The sequence below is a fragment of the Corylus avellana genome, chromosome 2 (assembly GCF_965113065.1).
Source record: "Corylus avellana chromosome 2, dhCorAvel1.hap1.2, whole genome shotgun sequence".
Classification (NCBI taxonomy): domain Eukaryota; kingdom Viridiplantae; phylum Streptophyta; class Magnoliopsida; order Fagales; family Betulaceae; genus Corylus; species Corylus avellana.
The window spans coordinates 32,304,059-32,329,574 of record NC_142491.1 but is presented as its reverse complement, the minus strand read 5'-3'; the positions used below and the strand labels follow the sequence as shown (position 1 = coordinate 32,329,574).

Sequence of the window (25,516 nt, the reverse complement as noted above, 5' to 3'; positions counted from 1 at the left end):
GAAACTGTTGGGATTTATTTGTTATAAAATCAAACCAAAAGATCCAATCTAGCAATTTCTACTTTAATTAATGAAAAACATTAAATTATTGCCCTGGGTTTTATGTTGATGTCAAATTCCTATCTCATCCTACAAATTCAATATATTAACCGTTAAATTTGTGAATTTATGTGAACCCCATACAAATTCAATAGTATCTTCATCAATTTATTATAGATATAGTTAAAAATAAAATGAATTATATCATTTCTCTTATTTATTTTTGCATTCAAATCTACATGTTTTATCCAAATTTCCATTCTATCCATTTCTCCGTCAATTTTCTGACATAATTCATGCAAAAAATCCAATTAAATCTCTAAAAAAAAAAAAAATTATAAAAACATGTTGGAGAAATGGCAGATGGTTGGGGTCTCCTTCACCTCTCTTCTCTCCGGATTCAGATCCCCTGAAATTTCTAGGAGAATTTCAGTTTCTAAAATTTCAAATATAAACCATTTATTTTATCTAAGAGTTATTATCCTGCTACGTATCCCATTATTAATAAAATAATAAAATAATGATGATTATTAATATCATTAATATCATTACAAATTTATTATTATTTTATTAGTAGTGGGACACGTGGCAGAATAATGACTCTTGGATGAAAATTGATGGCCTGAATTTGAAATTTCAGAAAGTAGAATTCCCTAAGAATTTCAGGGGATCCGGATCCCCTCTCTCCATAATGGTGAGTTGGGGATGAAGTGGCCCACCCACCCCACCAAATAAAGGGAAGAGGATCATCTCCAGTTTATTTGAACCAGAAAATATTTCATTAGTTATAGTAGATGGGTATTTTTATCTTTTCACTTTTGAAAGAACAAAAATACCCATATATTATAACTAACTGAATATTTTTCAGTTCATTTGAACTGGAAAGGATCCTAATTCCAAATGGAGGGGGTTGTCCTTTCCATCCAAATGGAAGAGTCGATCAATTTTTCTTTCAATTTTGGTCGAAATAAGTTCCTTAAATCAAGTCTGTTAAAATGTATGTAATTCTCACGACATGTGTCAATTAAAAAATTGAGTGGAATTTTGAAAGAAAACCTTGTTTGGAAATTTTCCATCTTAACAAAGCTCCAAATGAAAGGGTAGAGTTCGGATTTGGAGGGATGGGGGGTCGCCCTAATTTCACCACTCCATCCGAGAGTGGGTTGATATTTCCACCCTCACCTTTTTATTATGGGAACTGGATCCTCTCTAATCACACACACACACACACACACACACACACACATATATATATATATATAAAGCAGAGTTTTGACGTAAAGAGTACTTAGAATTGCGATACGCGTCCATTTTTTTAATATCTGAGAGTGCTTAGAATTGTAACACGTGTTCATGTTTTTAATATCTGAACCCTTTTTTTTTTTTAATTTTTACCTCCGGTCATTAATTAGCATAATTAATTGTGTTGATTATATTTCAAGAGTTTTTCATACATAAATTATTCAATAAATTAAGTATTATTAATGTTCGAATTAAATAAGGAAACAAATAATATAAATGAAATTATAACCTTTTATTTTATTTTTTGCACCAACAATATTTTCTTTAAATTTTAAATTTTTTTACTTATAATTTTTAATAATTGAACCGTGCAAATATTGAAAGGGTTTTTCATTTTTCTATTTCTTTAATGAATTAAGTGTACGATTTTTTCTTAATTAATTCATTTTGACCTTTCTTTTTATTAACTCATGTGTCCTCCTTTTTATTTTATTTTTTAATTTTAAATTTGTTTTACTCATAATTTTTAATAGTTGAACTTTACAAATATTGAAAGGGTTTTTCCTTTTTCTATTTTTCTTAATGAATTAAGTGTACGATTTTTCCTTAATTAATTCATTTTGACCTTTCTTTTTATTAACTCACGTTTATCTCTCTTACCCTAAATCACGATTTTTTTTTAATAAATTAAGTGTCTTAATGCATTAATATCTCTCCCTTTATTAAAACACAATTTTTCCTTAATTAATTCCTTTTGACCTTTTGTTTTATTAACTCACATTTATCTCTCTCACCCTAAACCAGGCAAGGCTCTCTCACTCTAAATTCACCTTCTCTTTCTACGGTAACAACATTTCAAAACATTTTTCTATAGAAGTTGACGGTTGCACAAGTTTATTTGGTCAGTTTATTGGAAATATATGTGATTCTGAACTATGATTTAAGGTATGAGATATTCAAGATGAATGGATCTTTGTGCTTTTATATATAAATTTTTAGCAATTGTGAATTGATAATCTTTAGTTTGTTTCTTAAGAATTTTTTTTTGTACCAACGATATAATTTTAAATTTTTCATCATATTTGACGGTAATGACTAATGGAGTAGTCAAATTGCAACCGTTTGGTAGTTTAGAGGCTACTTTATCACTTTCTGAACATTAGGGGGGCTAAAATGAAAACAATTGGTAGTTTGTGGGGCTTTTTTATAGTTTTCACAATTTTTTTTTCATAAAAGGACATTGTAGTAACTTGCCTGTAACAAAATGAGGTCGTTTTGCAGTTTTTGTCCAAACTGATGGTTTTGACTAACAAAGTGGCCAAAATGTAATAGTTTGGTAGTTTGGGGGTTACTTTATCACTTTTGGAACATTACGGGGCTAAATCGAAAACAACTGATAGTTTGGAGAGCTTTTTTATATTTTTTCATATTTTTTTTCATATCTTTTCTATTTGACCCTAATATATATATATATATAAAAGCATTTCTGTCACCAAAACCCCATTCATTTAACACCAAACCCCCCATTTACGTGAATTTTGTTTAGATTAGAAAACGCACGCGTGAGTCGTGACTCTTCCCAAGTTAAAAACGCTCTCTTCCAACGTTTTCAGGAGAGGAAATCTCTCTCTTTCCTCTTCCCTCTCCCCTCACCGACGGCCGGCCACCGGAGACCACAAACGCAAGCACCGCTGAAGACGAGCGACCCACGTCTCCGGCGACGAGCTACCCACCGTTAAAATCCCTAAATTTCAAAACCCCAACCCAGTGTCAAAATCCATCTTCCCTCTCTCCCACTGACGACGAAACGCACAGGTTTTATTTGTCTCTCTTTGTTATATTTATTGCGTCAAAGTTACGTGATATTGTGGAACAACTCTCGGGGTTATTAATGGTGTTTGTCAATGAAGTTTGGTTGACTGAGCACGCAGATGAATTAGGCTATCAAAGCGACTCTGTTTTTGTTGATATAATTAATATCTAAATTAGTATTAAGAGGTGGTTGGATGTTGATTATTTTAATTTCTTATTTGATCCTGAGGCTTGTATACGTAGGAGAGAATAGGAATTGATTTCTCGAGCGGTTATTTTTCTTCTACGTTGCTTTGTAATATTAATTTCTTTTTCTTTAATCATGTTACAGAAAAAAATTGAAAGTGAAATCACACCGACAAAAGCGGTGGTTTTGGGAGTAGGTGGTTTTGGGAATCGATAATGCATATGGCGAATACGGAGTTTTACCAAACGGATTGCGAGTCGATTTTGTCACAAATTAAGCACCAAGAGAAGCAGATTATACTCAAAAGAAGGTAAGCTTCTTCTTTTTGTTTTCTTAATCTTTTTCGCCTTCAAATTTCTTTTTTCCTTATATGCGAATGTGTTATCAAAGTTTTGCTTTGCTTTTTCTATTTTGTGTTTGTCAATGTTGAGAAGGTTTTTTTTTGCCTTGAAGAGGTTCCCAGACATAAAAAAAAAAAACTATTGAGAAGGTTTTTTTTTTTTTTTTTTTTTTTTTTTCCATAAAAAAAATGTAAGCATTGGAATTGCTTGAATGTGGATTTATGTGTAAATGTTGGGACTGCCCTGCTACACATAATGGGATACTGCAAACTGGGTGTTGTTGCGTCTTGGATAAAGTGATGGTATATGATGGTAGTTCAAACCTTTACAACTTTTACATAAGGAATATGCCTTCGTTTGTAGATAGAATCGTTATGTATAGATTTGAAGAGATTCTTGCTGATAGGCAGGCTATTAGAGACTTGTTATGACTGGTAATTTTGTCCTGTCATGTGGAGCATCATAGGGACCTTTGTAGGATATTTCCGTTACAGATAAGTCTTATTTTATGTTTCCTCGCATTAGAAGTTACTGATTAGTTTTATTTAATACTAGACAACAAATGTAGGAAAAAATGTGTTCCTGTTGGGATTTAAGCTGCGTCTAGTTGAAGAAACTTTTCCTGGACTGCTCTAAAGCACTTTTAACCTGCTTCACTTGGCTTAAGTGTGCTAACAAAAGAAAGAAATGTTGGGTGTCAGTTGATGAGCACTTGGTTATCTTTGGCTTATGGTGTTTAGATTCGGTGTTTTATTTATTCAGAAGTGGACGTTGTTCGGATTGTGGAGTATATATTCTAATTATTTGAGCGAACCTTGCAAAAGGCAGGGATGAGAGGTCATAGTACATTATCTATCATTGTTTCTAGAATTGATTATCCTACTGCTCTCACTGTAGTTTGTGCATAATGTTATCCTTCTTTCGAATAAGATAGTTCACAAACGAGCTAATCAGGGCAAATTTATCATGTGAAATTGATGCAGATGGTTATTGGGGCTTCCTGTATCCAAATCTAAACGGAAGCAGTTTGAAGGACCCAAGTTTTTGAATTATAGGTAAGTGGGAGAATTTCTTTTATGTTAATAGTTCTTTGTTTGTTTATTTATTTTTTTTGCATATGTTTTGTTTCTTTTTGGGTTGAAGCCCAATTTTACGTCATTGTAATAAATGGCTTTGGTATTGTCTCAGCAGGTCTTTACCCGAGTCTTTGCTTAGGGATGATGATGTAAGTTTTCTATGTCAAAATTGTTGCTATAATATAATCATTTATTGGTTTATTCATAGATGAATAAACTATGTATGTTGAGCAACACAATATTGTTGGATTAGAAGGATGATGGTATCTAATCTTTGTATATTGTTGCATCTTGATTTGAAGGCAAATGTCTGTTAATACCATTTGTTTTACTTCAATTGTTGAGCTAGTTTAACAATATGGTTCTTCATTATACTTTTTGTTTGTAAGCTTATGGATATTTTTTTTTTTGGTAGTGATAAGTATGTATTAAAAAACTTCAAGGGGGCATAACCCAAGTACACTGGCAGAAACAATATGCTTATGGAAGGTTTCTATATGCTTGATTTCAGTTTTGTTCAGTTGGGAGTTGCTTTGATCATTGTGTTAATGCAGTAGTCTATGTAAAGACTATTGAGTATGATAGGGTTTCAAGATTAACATGGATTTCTTACTTTTGTTTGACTTGGCTTGTAATTTCAAGTTAAAGAGGCCTTCCCTTCTAAATTCTTTGAATAAAAGTGTCCTCATTCTCACCCCATACTCCTTCTCTCCACCCATGGATGTAACTTCCCAATTATTTGGTGTAACAGATATTATAGTACAATCAAATTAGAAGTAGAAAAGTTACTGACATCAGTCTGTTTCGATGTAGTGTAAATACTTATGAAAAAAACTAAGAAGGTGAGTGAAGTTACCTTTTTCAAACTCAAATAATTAATACTGAGCGTATCTTCTTTTTCAATAAAACTCCTTATTACCTATCAAAAAAAAAAAAAAAATACTGAGCATATCTAATGGCTCATCTTAATTCTGGCAGCTTCTTGAAAGTCACACTAACCTCAGTGTCCCCTTCTAGCATGAATTGATGATTTTTGATGCAGAAGTGTGCAGTGTCAAGAAAAGGCTAGCATTGTTGCAACATGGACATCATAATATAACTACATAAAATGTACAAGAGAATCATACTGCTCTTGTTTTTGGGTTCAATATCTTCCACTATTGCATTTGATATAAATATGTGATTTGGCACACCTCCTGTACCAATGTATGTCTTGGTTGCATCAAGGTGCTATGAAAATAGGTAGAGGATAAAAGTGTCCTAAAAGAAGACATGAAGATGCTCTCTCTCTCTCTCTCTCACACCCACACACCCACCCGCTCTCCTCTGAGACAACATAGCTTTGGTTCCCCTAAATAATTATTAAAGTCCGGATGTATTCTATGAATCTTTAGGACCTTGTGGGGTATGATGGTATCTCTTTGTACTCCCTGCTAGCTCTGCAGTGTTATTTTGTTTGCAGTTGGATATGCAATTTTTCCCTCAACATACACTCACAATTTTCTTAATCTTCTATTGTCAGATGTTCTATGAGACCATAAAAGCGTGTGTTGAAGAAGCCTTTGGAGCATGTAATGCTGAAGGAAATGTTATGCAAGATGAAATGAAATTGTTTGGCACACACAATATAACAAGAACAATTATGTCATGCCTTGACGATTTGACCAATAAGGGGCTATACCTTCTTGCTATGGTTCTTACTGGAGGCTCTTCAAAGTTTGAGAAAACTCGTTGGAGGATGAAGAAAGTAATTAGAGATCATCTTCCAAAAGTTCTTGGAAGCCGGAATCACAATCATCCTCAAATGGAAATTTGTAGAGAGCTATCTCAGCTTCTCTTTGACCCACAAAATTTTCGAGCAAAATGTGTGCCCTTTTTGACTCCCCGATCCCAATCTCATCATGCTGCTGTAACTAAGGTCCTGTGCGAACTACAGAACTTGCCTTGTGCGGCCCTGTTTGCAATGTACAGGAAACTTAAAGGTGCCCAAGCAGGCAAGCCTCAATTAGTTCCCCATAGACATGGATGGGGTCGAGATTATTTAATCAAAAAACTAAGGAAATCTAGCGAAGAGATGCTTTCGGAACTTGCTGAAGGGGATGAATTACAAGAGCCACTAGCCAAAGCAATGGCAATACCAGGCTTATTGCTAAAGCTAACTCCAGGTTTTCAAAATTCCTCTGTAACAGAGTTTTATCCATTCTCTTCAGAAATAAAAAACCTGCAGAATGAGATAGCAAAGGCTATTTGGTCACTAGAAAAGAAGATTAGGTTACCAGAGCTGAAAAACTTGCAGCTTCTATTAGATTCAAATGCTAAAGTATCAAATCGGTCTTTACGAGCTGGAATTAGGAAAATGTTATATGAATATCTCTTTGAGTGCAGTGAAATGGATGCCATTCCCAAGTCTCTATTGGAAGCTCTTGCTTTTATCAATAGTAACTCTCGAAGTACACCGCTTGGATGCTTCAAAAAGGAGGAAGTTGAAGAAGTAGTAGAATGCATATTGACTGTGAGTGCTCACACAAAGCAGATTGTTTTGGATTTTCTGCCTGACCATGACTTTGATCAAGATTTTGCTGATGCATATATGGAGGAATTAGAAGAAAGTGACAATGGTGGTGATGATGGTGATGATGATGGTTGGCTTCAGGAAGGTAGAAGCTCTCAGAGTTGTAGGTCTCACTCTATTGATTCAGATTACCAAGTAGAAAGTACTGGGGAGTCAATACCATTCGATTTTAAGCCACCTACCACTACAACTAAGGAGAATGGCTTTTCCTCTCTCCTTACTCCCCAAAAAAGTTTAGACAGTGATTTTGTTGGGGGCCTTGAACCTAAGCATTTTGCGAAAATGGATTCCGTCACTTGTCATGGTATCACTTCCTCTCCATTCTGCGAGTCGAGATCTTTTAGCAGCATGGTACACATGGATATGAGCCAAATCAAAGTTGAAGGTATTAGTGAATCCAACATGCCTAAAACAAATGGAAATAATTTTCCCTCACCTGTTTCAGCAAACAGAAGGATCGAGAGATGTGAACCTGAATGCAATTCTGGAGTAGATCCAGCAAACTCTCCACCTTTCATTTCTTCAAACTTTTCATGTGGGGAGCGAAAAGCTGTCAATGACGAGCAAAGCACGAGTAAGAACCAATACCTTGCCATCCAAGAAGTTTGTGATGAAACAAGTGTGGTTGCCTACAATCTCATTGGTCATTTGCTGGAGGAGTTTGCAAAAAGAGAAGGCTTAGATTTGGACTGGAGAGAGAGTTTGTATCTAAGAGGTGACAATTCAGTTGAAGAAGATTCTCAAGGTATTGGAAGTACCATTTTTTTTTCCTGTTTTTTCCAACTAAACTCTATACTAAAACAATCTTATATGGGGGCATGAATTTTCTTCTTGGATTTTTTTTTTTTTTTTTACTATTGTTATTTATATATGTTCATCTTGCAGTTACATGTAAAACATTATTTTTCCTTTATAAAATCTGCTTGCATTTGAATACAAAATTGTGACAATCCTGCTGTGATTGTTATTCCAAGAATTGCCAAATAAAAAGTACACGAAAAAAAGGTTGCTGTGTATATGATATAATTCAGATTTTAAACACGATTGGTACTTACCAGCAACTGTAAACTTATCTGTTAAGGCAAATAGGATTTCATGTTTCCAATTGCTGAAACTTTAAGAATGATTTCTCAAGTTAAGTAATCTCAGTGGTGTACTTTTACATGGACAAGGAGATCTGAAAAATGTCAAAAGTTAAGAAGTACTATAATAGATGTCAGACAATATAAGGATTTCACTGTAGTTATGTATATATCGGAAGTGGATTTGAATTTTTGTTCTTTTTTCTTCAGATTAGGGATTCTCTTGTATCCTGTATACGAGGGTTGTGCCCCTTTGAGCTTAATTAATGATAATGAAATTAATTGTAAAAATAAAAGAAGTGGATTGGCATAAATGTTCAAAAGTTTATGGCGTTGAATGGTATTTTTATGTATGGATTTTGTAAGAAAAAAGAGGGACAAGTGTCCCTATTCTAGAAGGAGAGAGGCCTATGAAGTGTTCCTGTACTAGTTATATATATATACACACACACACACACACACACACACACATATATGTATATCAATTAATAATGAGGGCCAGTCATAGATGCTGAGTCTCTTTTGTAATTCTCTATTCCATTTACACTCCGTTACAGATTTAAAACCAATCCTCTCCTGATATTTCAGAAGAAAGGCTGAAATGGTCGCTGACTCACTAGATCTTGCATCGTTTCAAATGACCTGATGTTGTTGTTCTCTTTTCCCTTTTTGCATATAATCGAAAGCTAAATATTTGATGATGCTTCCCATTTGCATTTACAGTGGCAGAAGAAGAGCCAACTTCATTTGAGAAGTGTGATGGAGGTTCAGTTGTTCAAGTAGTTGAAGAGCTACCTTTCCTTCCTAAGAGGTATTGTTGTTTCTCCATTTAGATCTGCTTAATGTAGGATCAGTGTTGTTAAAAGTATTAGGCACATGTAAGTGCAAAGGCCTCTTGGAGCCTAGGTGCAAAGCACAAAGCCCAATCACGTACCTGATTAAAGTAAAGCCTACATGTTTGCATAAGAAATTCTAAGAAAAGATTCGTAAGATATAATGAAAATGTTCAAAACTCAAAATAGTAATATATTCTCTCAAAAAGGATTAAAAGAATAATTTCCTAGAAAAAAAATGGACTTGGGGAGGAGCAGATGATGTCAAAGAGTCAAAGAAGCTGAATATAAGTGGTACAAGCAGAGGAATGACAAAAAGAAAAAAAAGAAAAAAAGAAGAAGAGAGATTGGAGCAGTATAAGCACAGGAGAGAGAGAGAGAGAGAATAATAAATAATTGTAACAGAAGAAGAAGAAAGGAGAAGTAGAGGAGAGAGAGTGGCATAGAAGAAGAATGAATAAGTGTAAAAGAGCAGAGAACGGAGAGCGAATGGTGTACTAAATTCTCCAGATTGTCTATGGTCCATTCACCTTTCGTTTCTTTTTCTAGATCTTATCTTTTAGGTTTTGATATATAATGAGAATATATTTATATGCAGTGTAGCACACATAAGAATAATGTTTGTATAACAAATCATTAATTTATTTCAATTGCTTTATGATCCATAGTTACTTTCAATTGATTCATATATCTTTCAAAAAAAGATTGAAAAGAAATTGAAGTTGAAAGTGCGCGTTGCTTTCTTCTCTCTCCTAAAAACACTCTCTTCTCTCTCCTAGGTTTTCCTTTTTCTCCCTTCTTCCACCCTAGCGGTGGCACGTTTTGCGCTGCTTGCTGAGGCAAACATAGGTTGGGTTAGCTATGGAAAGGCGGTTCTCAGTCGAAGCCAAAGCCTTCTGTTTCATGGCGAGGGAAGGGTCCACTGATCTTCGGTTAGAGGAAAGGAGGAAGGATTTCGTAGGGCTCATTAGAGTGGGTCTGCAGAGTTCAGTTTGGTTGGTGGCTAACGTGGAAGAGGCTTTTCAGTCTTAGGTGAAGGAATGTTTTGTCTCGGGCTTCCATGAGGATGAGAATAGACTTTTGGTTCGCGAGGGTTGCAACAAGGCAGGCAGATTTTTAGAGGTGGCTGTTGAAGCCGATGGTGGTCGGAAAGGTACGATCTGGCTCCCAAAGGGCAGAAAGGGGTGGAGTTGGCGCCGTTTCGTGAGTGAGATGAGAAGGATGCTGGAGTTTCAAGGTGGACAGATCAGTCCTACTGCTGACGAGTATCCTTCTCTGCCGGGGAAGCAGGTAGTAGAGTCTACTTCTTCTAGGTCTCGTTATGGACGGTCCTTCGTGAACGTGCTGCGATTGACGGTGGGTGGGGTGAAGCGTTTGTCTTTGTGCTTTCTCGATGTGTTCCCGGTGTCGGAATGCTTCGAGGCGGAGTGGAGCCACAATCTGCTGTGGACTGCTACGCTATGGAGGCCGAGCAGATTTCGTCGAAGGAGCTCTTGGTTGTTCCTTCGCCGGCGTCTTTGTCTTTGGTGGCGGCAGACTCATTAAAGACGAATGAGTGGGTGAAGCTTCAATTAGGGTTTTTTTCGCAAAGAGGTGGATTAGGCTTTAGTTGGGCTGATTGCTGGGTTGGAATTGAAGCCCAATGGGTTGCAGAACAGGGCTGCGCTGATGGGTCACGCGGGTTCGGTTCTTGGGTTGGTTCATGGGTCGGTTCCGGATTCTATTTCGGATCTGGGTTTTTCTAGTGCTTCTGGCTCGGATCTGTCGGATCCTTTGCCGGCTGCGAGTTCTCCTGGGCTGTCGGTGCATGGCAATCCTTTGGGCAGCAATGAGTTTCTGTTGCACTTGGAGTTGGGGGTCATGACAGCTATGCAGGGGGACATAGCTTCGGATTTTAAGTCAGAGTCTCCTGATCATACCGGTATCAGTCCATGCCGGTGACCCTCTCTCTGACCCTCTTTCCGCAGGTGTGTTAGTGGCCGAGGCTGAGGAGGTTTCTGACCCTCTTTCCCCGTATACGTTCTCCTCAAACACCATAATTGATTTTGGTTTGACCAAATCACAAAAATGGTTGCTTGAGTCTTTGTGGGAAGCGATTAAGGATGATGTTAAGCATTTGACGCTATTGAAGGACATGGAGGAGTCTTGGCGTCAAGCAAGGAAGGAAGCTCGTGAGGTGTTGTCCACTGAGGAGGAGGACCGGAATTTGGTGTCTCTGAAAGAAGAAATAGAATGGTTTATAGGTGGAAGAAAGGGCCCTCAGACTAGGTCTAAGAGCAAGAGAGAGCACCGGTGGGTGGTTAGTTGGATGGGCAAGACTAATGTCGGGTAGTTAGGGTCGGGTAGTTTGGGTCTTGTTGGGTGGCTGTTTTTGAGGGTTCTCGGGTGGGTTTGCTTTGGGTAAACTTTGGCTTTCCCTCTTGTATTTTTAGGGCTTTTTCTCCTTAATAAAACTCCTTATTACTTAAAAAAAATAAAAAAAGTTCCCTATATTGCATTTTGGGATTTTCCGAGACGTGCGCAAAAGAGGCGTGCCTCAGTGAATGCCCTTACCAAAAAGTATAAAAATTGCTTCACTCCTGGATCTCCGTGCTTCTCGCCTTAAGCACATCTTGGTGTGCTTTTAACAACACCGTAGGATGTATATCGCATCACTGTTTATGGTGGTGTTTATATGATCAATGTTTAATATCCGACTGTCTTGTTGGAATTTTGACAATTAAGCTTTACTCAAGTCAAGCATTCAGTTAATTAGAGGATTGAAACTGGTTATTCTAAGTTTCTAGTTGCACTTGTTCATAATTCTAAGACAGGATTTGTTAGATTACATAGTGGAGTCTTAAATTGAAATCATGTGAAAAACAATTAGAATCTATCTTCTTAAAAAGTATGAGTAACTGATTTGTTTTACAACTGCAGTGGAATAGAAAGATTGAAGAAATTGATGGGCTTGTGATAACTGATTTGTTTTACAACTGCAGTGGAATAGAAAGATTGAAGAAATTGATGGGCTTGTGATAGCATTCTTTGAGGCTTTGGTGCTCTATCAGAATACCCCAGAAGGCTTTTGAATGTTTCTGCATTCTTACCAGTTTCCCCCACACCCTTTTCTGACACTGAGGTCAGTTTGCTGTTGAGCAAGGAATTTTATTTGTTGTTCATTAGCATTGGTATCAAAGGAGCTCAGTTATGGCAGTCTAACAGATGAGTGTTGCACATTGATACAGATCATCCTCCTAAATCTTGTGGGCCATGAGCTGCATCGGAAATCAAATGAAGTTATCCAGAGGTAATTCTGTGGACTTTCAAGATGGCACTGTATTTCTAAAGCTGCCCAGATTTTATGTGTTTAGTCTGGTAATTAGCTTCGAATATAAGAGAAAAAAAAAAAAAAGGGAAAAAAGAAAGAGAGAGGATGCTGTCTGTGTAAAACGGGAAATTCAATCGTATAGGTATTTCTTTCATATGTTTATTCAACCGTACATATTCTGAAAATTACTGACACTGTTTCAATTGGTTAACAGGATGAGTTTGATTAAATATACAGTAGTTACTTATTCTGTAGATTTATTTATTTTTTATTTTTTATTTTTGGCTGTCAATTAAATTTTGTTAGGCAAAAGTATACTTACCCCTTTAATTTATTAAATTTGTAATGTTGTTCCTAATGTTTCAATTTTTGTTATGTATTCTACCAATTTACCGCTTAATTTGCAATGTTTCTTGTTCGTCAAAATTTTCTCTTAACTTAGAGCACTAGCTTTAGATCTTTCCTTAAATGTAGAGAACTAAACTATTTTTTGTTTCATTATTCAGAGAAGAGAGATGCTTTTATATGGTCATGGCAGAAAACATTGGTTTTCTGCCATTCATTCAAAGGATAATGCTAGACATTACAAGAGATTATTTCCAAAATGCTTCCCAAATGATGTGGCAAGTATTTTTTTTCTTAAAAAATTCTCATTCTTTCTCCTTTGTCTCCCACTCCTTCCCAAAATAGTGCTTTCCACATCGTTTGGAAAGGATTTTGAGACACCTAGCAGTCCTCCCATTCAAATAGTGACACCTCACATAGTACATGTTAAGAAAATAAGATGAAACACCGGATAAAAACCAAATTGTTATTAAATCACTGGTAAAAAAATCAACCCACCATGGGTAGGTGGAGAGAGACCCACGCAGACGGGAATGCGACTGAGGGGAGCCAGACTAACGTCGGAGGGGGGCAAGACCCAGGCATGGGTCACAGCTGGGTTCGGCCTGGGCATGGGTCGCGGCTACCCACGCCTGGTTCTGGCTCCCCTCTGGCGTGGGTCTGGCTCCCTTGTGGCGTTGGTCTGGCTCCCCTCAGCCGCATCCCCTCTAGCATGGGTCTCTCCTTTCTCTCTCAGCTCATAATTCAATGTTTTGCTTGTAGGAAAGTTTTGTGCAATTTTTATGCTTAAGCCAACGTGTCTTTCTCTCATTGGTGGGTAGAAAATCCCTCCTTTATGCAACAACTGAATAGAAGATACTCTTCAAATAAACTCTATTATAGCTTCCCTTATTATTTTCCCACACTAGTTAAATATTCCTTAAATTAATGTTAGAGGAAAGAGAGAAGGAACCATTTAAATATTGTTTCCATTAAATGTTAGAGAAAATAGAATTTTTTTTTTTATATATTAAAATAATGTAAGGGAACAAAAGTGCTACCCTAAATCTAGGGTAGCACTTTTGCTTCTCTTGGTATTTCTTTAACCAAGGTAACACCAAAAGATTTTTTTTTTTTTTTTTTTAATTTAAATTTTTAATTTTTTTAGAGAAGAGAAAGAGATAAAAAGAAATCATTTGAATATTGTTTCAACAAAATGTTAGAAGAAAGAGAGTTTTTTATATTAAAATAATGTAAGGAAACTAAAAGTGCAACAACAATAGTCTGTTTTAGGTGATTTTTAATTAAGAAAATTACTACAAAATACCCTTAATTAAAAAAAAAAAAAAAAAAAAGCACTTGGCTGAGAGGTTACAGTTCTGTTTGTTTTGCATTTTAGGGGTGTTTTTTTTTTTTTTGATTTTTTTTTTAAAAAAAAGAGTATTTTGATATGATATAAATGGTGAAAATTATTTTTACATTTTTAAAAGTGTTTAGTGTTTAATTTATTTATTAAAATATCTTTGTTAACAGCCAAAATGTTAACAAACGATTTTCTTATTGACAATTCTCTAATGTGCAATGATAATCTGATCCAATTTCTTTGTTGATAAATTAAATAATTCCATATTTTCTTACTATTGGTAAGTTCCTTTAATTCGATACAACTTAATTTGATGAATTCTTCCATAAAGTGGAAATTGATTTGATGAATATCGAACCAAACTGTAGAGTGCTTTATCATATATATAGAAGAATCTCAAAGAACAAGGCTAGAAATAGGAGTCATCAGGAGAAAGATTTCAAAGAAGCTTTTGAAGTGAGTGAAGTTTTTTTGGCAATAAGTACAAACAAACAACGCTGTTACAAAAACATAAAATTACAGAATCCAAAATACAAAGACCAAAAAAAAAAAAAATCCAATATTGACAATGATTTAGCCACATCTCTAGAGATGTTCCTCATAAGCAGAGAAGGCAACCGGAAATACTGCCAGCAAAATTGGTTGTAGCGGCTCATGGTAGACATTATGAATATCAACAAAGAAAATTCATTTTAACTTACCTCCTAACCAGCTTATGAGGGGCTTGAGGAGACTAAGAGGTAGTTGTACAGTAGTGGAGGAGACACCATCTGAGGCGGTGGGACAGAGAACCACTAAGATCGAATATTTTTGAGGTTCAGATCCAGATATTGAATTTTTGGTGAACCAAAAAAGCTCTACAAAAGAGAGCCAGAGATGCTGTAGTTCTCAAACACAATCTCAAACATGCTGATTTTAGTGTAAATTGATAAGTATTACCTTGTAAAGCATTCTATAAATACAAGCGAACACCTATCATCTTAGTGGGCTGATTAATACATAAATCATTGTCTTCCATTTTGATAATCAACAAGAATGTGGTGTCATTTATGGGGAGCTCAACCAACAACATCATCGCTGAAGAGGTTAAACTTGTTAGCATCATGAATCAATTTCCTTATGGAGGAGAATGAGCCCATTATTCCTGTACATGTGAAGACAATGATGATAGAGATGTTGATCCAATAGGTAAGGGAAGATCTTTGAGGCTTGCAAATCATGTTGTACATAAGCATTGGGAGGATGAAATCCAGAGGGATGAAGCCAATTGCTCCTACTACACCACTAATGTCTCCAATGAACGGAAGCATAGCTGCCAAAATCCCACAGAATACCGTGTACAGGGTTCGAAGAATCAACCAAGGAATAAGGTTCCTTCTGGAAAACATCCCTCGCTTCACATCACCTGCTTTCTTTTCCATTATCTCATAAACAACTTGAGAGTAAACCTGTAAATATGTTGGAGAAATTGTTAAGCTAACCCCAAAGGGTTGGCTCGAGACTTATGAAGCATCAAGTTTAAGGTTCAAACCCCCTTGAGTGAAAATAATTCTTTAGGATTACGCCTGCGGATGACAGCCTGAGCTTTATCCGACCAATGTGGAGGATAAACTTTGCACGGTGCCCCAAGAATCTTGTTGGGGCGAAACATGAGGCTAATGAGGATGTTTGAACTGGATTTGTTTCCAAAAACCCAGTAACCAGACACTGCAACAGAGTAGAATGTGATGAAAAGTATGGTGTAACACATGAGAAGCGCTTTGACCATTTTCCCAGTTGCAGGTGCAGCAAGAGTTGCCTGTATTGATGGCATGGCAGAATTAAAACCCATATAATCATACGATATATACTACTAATTGGATTGAGATCTCTTAGAATTTCCTTTAAATTTGATATTCTCAAATTCATAAATTTCAGCCGTTCATCTCATCTAACCGTCTAAAATAAATCATGTATCAGCATTTAATGAGGAAGCTACCTTCAAGGAATTTAATAAGCCATATTTGGGATTGCGATTTTAATAAGTGCGATTTTAAAAATTACGATATCTTTTAAAAATGTAGATTATTCTTGCAAAATCGTAATCTTAAATGCACCCAAAGAAGCTTTAATTTACCTGTATTTCAGGTAGCATCCCATTCCCAAAAGCACCAGCCAATAAGGATATGGAAATAAAGGCACTGAAAAGCCTTTCTGAAGTTGAAGATTCTAAGGAATAGTCCCTTGGAGGTGGAGGGGCACTTTTTTGAGGTTCCTGTAGGACAAATGCCAAATAAATTGTCTCAAAACTTAGTTTAATTTTTGTTTTTATAGAAGGGAAACAAGTAAATTGTATAAATAAATGGAGATTAAAAAACAAGGATTAATATTTTATATATATACCTGCATAAAAGCATGCAGCCACCACAAGGAAAGCGTAGCCCAAGCTGAGAAGCAGCGAAGCCATGTCTATATGTCTGAGGGAGTGGAAGCTGGGAAGCTGAGAGAGGAGTATCATCACAAGTGTCGCCATTCCCACAAAATCGTACAATTTCAGGCACCCCTTCTTCCCCTTTGGAGAAAGCTTTGAATACATCATCTTTTTTCATGCAGAGGAAGACAAATTATATATAGATGAATTAATTCATCAATAATGGATATTTAATTCATACTAATTAACTATCATTAACACCATATAATTCATAGTACTAATCGATATGGTTATCTAAGATTCTCAGATTTTAAAATTTAAGCTCTCCATTACATCTAACAGTCTAAATAAATGCAAATATTTGTGTGTTACCGAGGCAAATATTAGTATTCAAGTATAGAGATTTAGGTGATTCTCGGAGATTGGGTCCGTCCATGGAGGTTCTGCCATTAGTACAAGGAAAAATGTCTATTGCAGCGACAAATACTGCCGCAATAGTCGAGCTCCGAGGCAATGGGAGTAGTGGGGCATGAAAGAATCGTTGCAACAAGATGAGCTTATAAAGGCATGTAGCGAGAAAGCCAACAAAAATATTTGGAGAAAATACATTTTTCATCCCCAAACTATCACTTGTTTGGCACTTAGATTACCAAATTTTAAAATATGATTCAATTATCACCTCCATACAAATTACACATTTGATGGGTTGAAATTTAGTAAGCTCAAATGTGTTGGGATGAGCCATTAAGTTAACAATATTATATATACATTGTAATTGAGATGGAGACACAGCAGAATAGTTAAATAAGCTTAACTTTGGACAGAGTAAGACCGTCGAGAGAAGAACAAATAGCATTTCTCTTTTATTAAACGACTTCTGAGTTTTAAGAAGCGATTATCCAAAGGGCACTTGTCAAAATGATTATAAAAAGCTGCATGCCTTCCCGAACAGAAGTATAGGATTTGCCCTTACTGCCACCATATGTGCCCCTTCCATGCAGCCAAAGCTTTGGACAGCTTTTAAAAATCACCTTTTTCGATGGCCCTTTGTTGAATCTTGATTGGTGGGGCTAAGAATCTGTTGGACCCAATCATATTGTTGGCTCATTTTGAGCTTTTTATTGTTTAATTTGGCTCAACTTCTCTAGAGTTCATTCCTGTCCCCCACTCTTTCTTTGTATACTTCTTTTTTAGTTTAGTAGAATTTAATCTTGCTCAATAATAATAATAATAAAGCAATGTCTAAAAAGAAAAGAGTTAAAAACACATTTATGTAGCATCTCACATTACTTATTGCCAACATTTCATTCATATAATTAAATGATACATAGCTGAGCTCCTGTCTCACTAGTTTGAACAGCCTGTTTATCCAATAAGCACAAACCAATCTCAGCACGGAGTTACATAGATTGACTAATTTCACACTTTAAATCATAATATCCAGTTCATATTGGTGTAGAGAGAGAGATTTTTTTTCCTTCAAACTTTACTCTTTTAGCAAAGTCCACTCGATGCAAGCAAAAGCATAATTAATATTGGATCACTTGCCAGCATCAGTTTCCCAAACATTGTCCCAAGAACCACTTGGAGCAGCCTTGGCTTCCACAATGTAGTTTTGATTTACATGGGGATTGTGAGGTCCAGGAAGTGGAAGTCCATTAGGGCCTGGTGGGTGAAGCTTCTTCGGCTTTGTTCTAATGCCCAGAATCCTCAACACAAATCTAGCTAATTCTCCATATAATACACCAGAGCGATCAAAAAGCTGCAACAAAAGCCATGTCACGTCCAATTAAATTATGCTTCAATAGTACTGATGATGCTCCAAGCCAAACTATATCTAGGGATTCCCAAGATATAGCAACTTACATTCTAAGGAAATGATACATAATGAAACACAGATGGCATCCCTCTCATCAATCACTTCAAATTCAGAAAAATATTTCACATTTGTGACTTTCTATTTCCTTTCTTTGTGATTTAAAAAAAAAAAAAAAAAAGTATCTAGACTGACAAAAATTCAGGAGTGATCTGATAATTAGGAACACTAACACTAACTTAAGTAGGATAGCCAAAAAGATTTATTTATTTATTTTTTTTTTTTTATTTGGTGAGTTTCACATGCACTCAGTGGGACTTAGACCCACAACCTCACCCTCCACCTTGCTACAAAGGAAGGACGACCATTTCAGCTAGTGCTCATTGGCCATAAAGACATTCTAAAACATGGATTGAAATTTTGCAACCACATGTCAAGAGTTTGGAACTCCAGAAAATCTCAATGAAGAGGCTGCATTGGCTGAAATGGACTATCTTTCGGACCAGAAATGCAATGGAAGAAAATGCCTTCTCCTCAAAGTCACCTTAATATATATGCTTTGTTAGGCTATCATCAATCAGGGCCAAAAGTCGGAGCATCCCAAAAGCTCCAGCCAACAGCAGCTTTTCAAGGAAGACATCAATCATAAGCATCATAAATTGACCCAAATGCTGGGTCAGTACACCAGAAGCTACCACATGTCTTCGCCCCAGTCGTAACGAATTAATAACACAGAGAAACTGAGACGGTTTTACATTTTACGGATTCCTGACAACAAAATGCTATAAAGAAAAACATAAATGGATGCCAACTCTACAAGAATTCATACAGTATAGGCCAGATTAAAGGAAAAAGGATGGAGAGAACACCTGAAGCATTGCAGTCATGAACAAATGGAAGGCCTGTGTGTTCTGGTCTATAAGAATCGATATCCTACCAAAAAAGTTTACCACGCCCTGCATCTGCAATAAAAGAAAATGCCAAGAATAAGAGACAGCACAATGGAAATACTCAGACCAAAAAAAAAACCTAGATTGAAACTATTACGCGCTAATATAACTCATTAGTCACAGTTTTCATCACCAAAATATTCTTCATACAAGATTGATTAATCATCAACACACAGTAAAGAAATAAGAAATCAATTAACAACAAAGCTATACATTTTCTGAAGCAATCCATTTGCACCATGGTAGAACCCAAAAGCCCTTAAAGTGATCAAGTTTCTAGTTACATTTGGCACGTTGGGTAACCGAAATTATACTCATCTGGAGGAGATTTTGACAAACCTTTTGTCATGCATAATCATCTGGCAAGCTTTAGGTGGTGTTTAGTAAATGGGTTGGCCTAAACACTGTAGTTGATGTAGATTGATGTGAAAAAAAATAAGAATGTTTGGTATAAAAAAAAATGAAAAAGTGGTATGGAAAAGTGAAAAAATTTTGTTTTGTAGTGATTTTTTTATTTGAATAATAATAAAAAGCGAAAAAGTTAGAATGTTTTGATGTTGATTTTTCTGGGAAATGGTGATGAATAGTGTCTAGGCCATATACAACCCTTTTACCAAACAAGGCCTCAGTGTTTTCTTACTTTGGTTAGATTGGCAATGGTAAGATTTACATATTACCATTAATCCAAACCCCAGCCAAAGAATTAGCAACAGGCCCAAACACAAGGGCAAGTCATTTCAGACTTCATGAATAAGAAAATAAAAAAAGTGCCTCAATGTACTATGTGCATGATGTCTTTATCATCCTCAGTGTTTTCTTACTTTGGTTAGATTGGCAATGGTAAGATTTACATATTACCATTAATCCAAACCCCAGCCAAAGAATTAGCAACAGGCCCAAACACAAGGGCAAGTCATTTCAGACTTCATGAATAAGAAAAAAAAAAAAGTGCCTCAATGTACTATGTGCATGATGTCTTTATCATCCTATGTATAGAAGAAATAAACTAGAAAAAGCATGGTAAGCCTTACCACACGAAGAGCTGAAATCCAAAACCCTGGAGGAGATGGAGGAGCACCATATGGATCATTTGGATCTTGAGCTCCATAAGGACCACCCATACCCATTCCATAACCACCCATAGAGCCTCCCAAACCACCATTATACATTCCACCACCATACATGCCAGAAGATCCATAAGCCCCACCATAACCTCCTCCCCTATACATGCTGTTACCGTACATCCCTCCACCATACAATCCTCCAACACCCCCATACGAACCCCCAACACCACCATATGAGCCCCCAACACCCCCATATGAACCCCCAACACCACCATATGAACCGTACGCTCCAGAAGCATAGCCAGAGTTGTAGCCCAGATTAGAGCCATAACCTGCAAATTGGGGGGTAGTTTTTCAAACATCCAGGAACAACCAAAAGAATGGGGAAGGGAGAAAAACGGGAAAAAGTTGCCATTAATGATCAGTTATTACCTCCATAGTTGCTATTCCCATTATTCTGTTCCCAAGGCCTTGTGGGAACAGGTCTACTAAGGGCATTCCGGTTAATAGCCGCATTATTATTAGAAGTAGAAACTATTTCTCCAGGTTTTGCAGTTCCTGATGCCTCAACTACATCACTCGTGCTGCCAGCTGATGGGGGTTTAAAAGGTGCAGGCCCAGATGAGGCACCTGCTCGCTCCCAAGGTTTTGGTGGAGGACTATTAGCTGCAAAACATAAGAACATGATCCAATTTCCAATAGTATTAAAACCAACCCAAGTGATGAATTAAAAATGTGACCCAAAAATAATTTTCAATTACTTTCTACTAGAAAAACTTCCCTAGCATTCAAAAATGCCCTCAACATCAGAGCATTAAAAAAATGTCCTTTCTATTACACACGACATTGTGTTGTGAGTAACATATTCAAATCACAATTGAATGGAATGAGGTACTTGGCAATATCACAACTCCACTTATTCTTAAAAAAACTGATGTTCACAATGTCAAACTCACAATCTTTAAAACAGTTGACTAGAAGCAGTTGTACTTGTCTAAGCGTAACAAGATTACATTGATTAAGAGCACCCTCTCTAATTTGCTACTTATTTTTTGTCTCTTTTTCCACTCCCTTCGGCATTGCCATACCAATCACATAGAGAAACTTCAACAGGATTTCTTGTGGGGTGGTATTGGCGAAGAGTCCAAATTGCATCTAGTAGATTGGAACAGGTAGGGGTTGAAGGTCCAAAATTTACTCCTATTTAATTGAGCTCTCTTTGGGAAGTGGTTATGGTGCTATGCTTTTGAGAGAGAGGCTCAGTGGAAAATGGTAGTGGATTTTAAATATGGCAACGTGTGGGGAGGGTGGAGTTCTAATGAGGTAAATGGATTGCATGGGGTTGGTCTCTAGAAAATTATCAGGAGGGGTTAAGGGGTGTTTTCTAGATTCACTAGTTTAGCAGCGTAGGATGGTTCCAAGATTTGATTTTGGCATAATGTATGCATGGTGTGTGGACCAGGCCCTTAAGGTAGCTTATTCGAAGTTATTCGTACAGCTCACCTTAAGGATGTCGCTGTACTAGATCACTTACAGATTTCTAGTGACTCTTTTTTTTTTTTTTTTTTTTTTTTTTTTCTTTTATTATTATTATTATTATTATTATTATTATAACATAAGAGAACTTTACTCAGATTAATTACACATCGCAAACGTATACTGTACAACAATCCTCACCGTTAATCAAACTCCTACGAGTAATTGACTCCACCTGCCAGAACTAGTTACCAGATAACCCAGGAGCTTTCACCTCTAACGGGCTAAGTAGTTTATCCTCATGCCCAGAGTGATGCATGATTGGAGGTGGATTCCTTCTTCTCGTTCTTCAATTTGTTGTATTCCATTAGGTTGAGATAGGTGTGAAAGACAAACTTTTTTGGACCCCTTCCAAGAGAGGGTTGTTTGAGGTCAGATCTTTCAATTATGCCCTTATCACCCATGACCGTGCCCTCTTCCCTTGGAGGAGTATTTGGCGGAGTGAGATTCCTTTGAAAGTGGCTTTATTCGTCTGCTCAATCGCTTTCGGGAAGATCCTCAATTTGGATAATTTAAGAAAGCGGAATCTCATAGTGGTAGATTGGTGTTACATGTGTAAGAAGAGTAGGGAAACTATAGACCAACTTTTAATTCACTGTGAGGTTGCTAAGGCCTTATGGAATTTTGTCTTCAGCCTTTGTGGGTTAGGGTAGATTATGCCTGGATGGGTGGTGGATCTCTATGCAAGTTGGAGAGGGCAATTGGTAGTTTTCAGAACACAATAATGTGGAAGATGATTCCGCCATGTTTAATGTGGTGTATCAAGAGAGAAAGAAGCAAACAAATTTTTCAATAAGGGCCTTCTTCTTTGACTCTTTACAAATAGACAGTTGCCTATGATTATTTACATATTTCTAATTTTCTATATTTTATTGATCTTTTGTCTTCTTCTGGTTAGGCATTTGTCTTATATACTTTATATGTACTTGGGTAGCACCCTTTCGCTCTTAATAAATTTCGATGACTTATTTAAAAAAAAAGAGAGAGAGAGACTGACCTGAAGAGAGAAATCTTTGTTCGTTGTCAAGTCTACAACAAAACCCTCATATCTCAAATGATGGATAATGACATGAGATTATGAGCATAGATGGCCCAATAGTGGGGCATACAATGGACATCTATGTCAATGAAAGCTCATTGGCACTATAGGACTTAATATAGAAAAAATAATGAGTAAAGAATAATGTATTCCATCAATGGTATAGAGTCCAGACAACAAACTAAACCTATTGAACATGTGTACTTTTGAGTGCACATCCAAAATCCATGCAACTGTTATATACGGACAAAAATTAGCTACAATCTAATTTGTAGCTAATTCATACAAACCAATCTAATAAAGTGACATGTGTACCTTAGCATGTGAAAAGCACACATGTCACTTTATTAGATCGGTTTGTATGAATTAGCTACAAACTTGTTTGTAGCTAATTTATGTCCATTATATATCTGATGTCCGAAGGTTATACAAGAGTGATGCTAGGTGTAGTTCAATGATGTGTAGTTCAGTTCATTGACATGCTATCAACTGTAATAATGATACTATTGATCACATTTCTGTTTAAAAATAAAATTATTTTTTATCAATTTTTTTATGATTCTTTTTGGGATTCGATAACCAAATTGAATTTAACCCATAGGCAGACGCAGCACATAAGCACATTAATAGCACTATTTGTAGTTAAATCAAGAATCGATGATATTAAACATCTACTGTTACAAATTGTGGGACCATCAGAAACCAACCTGATCACTAGATTTCAACTCAGAGAATCAATATCCAAGTATCCAACCAACAAAAGACCATAATCTAGCCAGAACAAACATCGCAGTTGACAAATTTCTAAAAGAATCCTAACATCCATCTGAGCAATGAAAAATCCTGTTCAACGAGTAGTACCATGTTTTCCAAGCATCTCCTAGAGACTCAACCCTTTATTTACCCAATAAATATTTTATGAGGAACCCCAAAACAGCCGAAACCATAAATTTGATTTCCTAGAAAATAACTCGATGATTCAAAACCCCCGATTTCTTTCGTTTTCTAATATTTTTCCCGACAACCAAACACCGCCTAACTTAAAACCACAAACTCCGGCGACAAATAATTCGAAACTCCGATGATTAAAACCTTAAATCTAATCTCAGAGTAACCCACCGAATCTCTAAAGCAATCAATCTCTATGCCAAACCATCCAAACAAAAAGTACCCAAAAACAAAAACAAAAATATATTAAATAAAAAAGAGAGATAATAAGTAGAGGAATTTACGAACCGGACGGTTGGCGATTGGACTCCATTGGGAATTGCAGAGAAACGGCATATAGAGATAACGGACGGAGGGTTTTTGCTCTCTTTATCTCCCTCTCTCTCTCTATCTCTCTCGCCCAAAGCGGCTATTGGTGGCCTTTGTCAGCATCTGGCGCTGTTTTCAATAGGAAGGGCCAAGCGGCATCTGGATCGTCCATAGCATGTAGGCCCCACATCGTAGTGACGTGGATGGTCCATAATGCTTATATTGTGCTCTCCAACTATCAAATTTAATAATTGCATAGTTTTTGGCTTTTTTTATTTTATTTTCTTTTCTTGTGTTTCTCTTTCTTTCTCTCAAGTTTGACCGGAAATAGAAGGTGAGGGGAAGGACATGAGAATGGAGAAAGAAAGAGCATCCAGAACTAGGGCCGGCAATTTTGACACGACCCGCGAATCCGACACGAACACGACACGAAAAAACAGGTATTGGGTTTGGGCTAATCGGGTTCGGGTCGTAATCGGGTCTACCCGATTAAGACCCGAAAATTTCGTGTCTGGCGGGTTGACCCGTCGGGTCTGACGGGTCGACCCGCCAGACACGATTACTGTGCGGGTCTGGCGGGTCGACCCGTCAGACCCGGTTTTTTTTTTCCTTTTTTCTGGACCCGGCGACCCGGTTTCTCGCCTCACACGCACGAATCTCGCGGTCTCGCCTCACTGCCTCAGAATTTTTGGTCGTCGAGAAGAAACTTTTTTTATTATTACCGAACAATCAGCTCCGCTGAACCAAGCCATCTCAAGCAACTACTCACTCAAATCAGTCTCCTATATAAATTATTTATGGTTCTTTTTGTTTCTTTTATATTTTCTCAGTTTTGCTCTGAAACCAAACAGAATTCCCAACTGCATTTTGATTAGCCGATAAATCAGAGCTCAAGACACCAAACAAACCAGACTGAAAATTGTGAATTCAGAACAGCACACAGAAAGTTCAGAGATTGAAGAAGGTTGAGCTCTCACCTTCGATGCTACGCAGATAAGAAAATCAAAGAACAAATCTCGGAGGAAAAAGACATACAGGGATCACCAATGCACACACGAATTTTCTCGGAGAAAACGAGAAGGAAAATTTTAGGGAGAGAAAGTTTGGAGTGCGGGTAAAGCCATGGGAGGGACGATTCCGCATAAAGAAGCGAAGGAGAAGAAACCAAAGAAATCATTCATATTTTTTTAAAAAGGAAAATATTAAGATAAATTTTTCGTTACTTTTTTTTTTTGTTTGTTTATTTTTCAAGAAACATTACTT

General features: G+C 36.7%; 3 protein-coding genes across 6 annotated transcripts; 1 reads left to right on the top strand and 2 right to left on the bottom strand.

Annotated features, from left to right (window-relative positions):
- Positions 1-2,836: 2,836 nt before the first annotated feature.
- On the top strand, positions 2,837-12,748 carry LOC132167839 (DNA double-strand break repair protein). Of its 4 annotated transcripts, none has more exons than XR_009438727.2 (8): positions 2,837-3,096; positions 3,425-3,590; positions 4,605-4,676; positions 4,813-4,846; positions 6,220-8,014; positions 9,075-9,162; positions 12,166-12,305; positions 12,412-12,748. XR_009438727.2 is itself a non-coding variant. In XM_088514027.1 (7 exons), exons 2-7 carry the CDS (start codon positions 3,496-3,498, stop codon positions 12,138-12,140), a joined length of 2,121 nt encoding a protein of 706 aa, XP_088370153.1. In that variant the 5' UTR covers positions 2,837-3,096; positions 3,425-3,495; the 3' UTR covers positions 12,141-12,192. The 4 variants fall into 4 exon arrangements, 2 of the variants coding, with proteins under 2 accessions (XP_088370153.1, XP_059434854.2); XR_009438726.2 differs by having other exon boundaries at positions 4,810-4,846; XM_088514027.1 differs by lacking the exon at positions 12,412-12,748 and having other exon boundaries at positions 12,104-12,192.
- Positions 12,749-15,239: 2,491 nt separating this feature from the next.
- LOC132164950 (putative GABA transporter 2) lies at positions 15,240-16,759 on the bottom strand. Its single transcript, XM_088512734.1, has 4 exons — positions 16,558-16,759; positions 16,298-16,431; positions 15,794-15,979; positions 15,240-15,629 (listed from the first exon to the last, which is right to left on the bottom strand). Exons 1-4 carry the CDS (start codon positions 16,757-16,759, stop codon positions 15,240-15,242), a joined length of 912 nt encoding a protein of 303 aa, XP_088368860.1.
- Positions 16,760-17,879: 1,120 nt separating this feature from the next.
- On the bottom strand, positions 17,880-24,355 carry PEX13 (peroxin 13). Its single transcript, XM_088514000.1, has 5 exons — positions 24,233-24,355; positions 20,854-21,087; positions 20,389-20,753; positions 19,277-19,369; positions 17,880-18,353 (listed from the first exon to the last, which is right to left on the bottom strand). Exons 1-5 carry the CDS (start codon positions 24,255-24,257, stop codon positions 18,132-18,134), a joined length of 939 nt encoding a protein of 312 aa, XP_088370126.1. The 5' UTR covers positions 24,258-24,355; the 3' UTR covers positions 17,880-18,131.
- Between the last annotated feature and the right edge of the window lie 1,161 nt (positions 24,356-25,516).

Coding starts and splice junctions, on each gene's coding strand:
- LOC132167839 (XM_059578871.2), top strand. CDS start 3,496: ATGCATATGGCGAATACGGAGTTTTACCAAACGGATTGCGAGTCGATT. Junction 4,847..6,219: donor CTTTGCTTAGGGATGATGAT/GTAAGTTTTCTA, acceptor TTCTATTGTCAG/ATGTTCTATGAGACCATAAA. Junction 9,163..12,103: donor CTACCTTTCCTTCCTAAGAG/GTATTGTTGTTT, acceptor TTACAACTGCAG/TGGAATAGAAAGATTGAAGA.
- LOC132164950 (XM_088512734.1), bottom strand. CDS start 16,759: ATGATGTATTCAAAGCTTTCTCCAAAGGGGAAGAAGGGGTGCCTGAAA. Junction 16,432..16,557: donor ATGCTTTTATGCAGGTATAT/ATATAAAATATT, acceptor TCCTACAGGAAC/CTCAAAAAAGTGCCCCTCCA. Junction 15,980..16,297: donor GGATGCTACCTGAAATACAG/GTAAATTAAAGC, acceptor CCATCAATACAG/GCAACTCTTGCTGCACCTGC.
- PEX13 (XM_088514000.1), bottom strand. CDS start 24,257: ATGGAGTCCAATCGCCAACCGTCCG. Junction 20,754..20,853: donor TGGGAATAGCAACTATGGAG/GTAATAACTGAT, acceptor CCCAATTTGCAG/GTTATGGCTCTAATCTGGGC. Junction 18,354..19,276: donor TCATGACTGCAATGCTTCAG/GTGTTCTCTCCA, acceptor CTTTTGTTGCAG/CTTTTTGATCGCTCTGGTGT.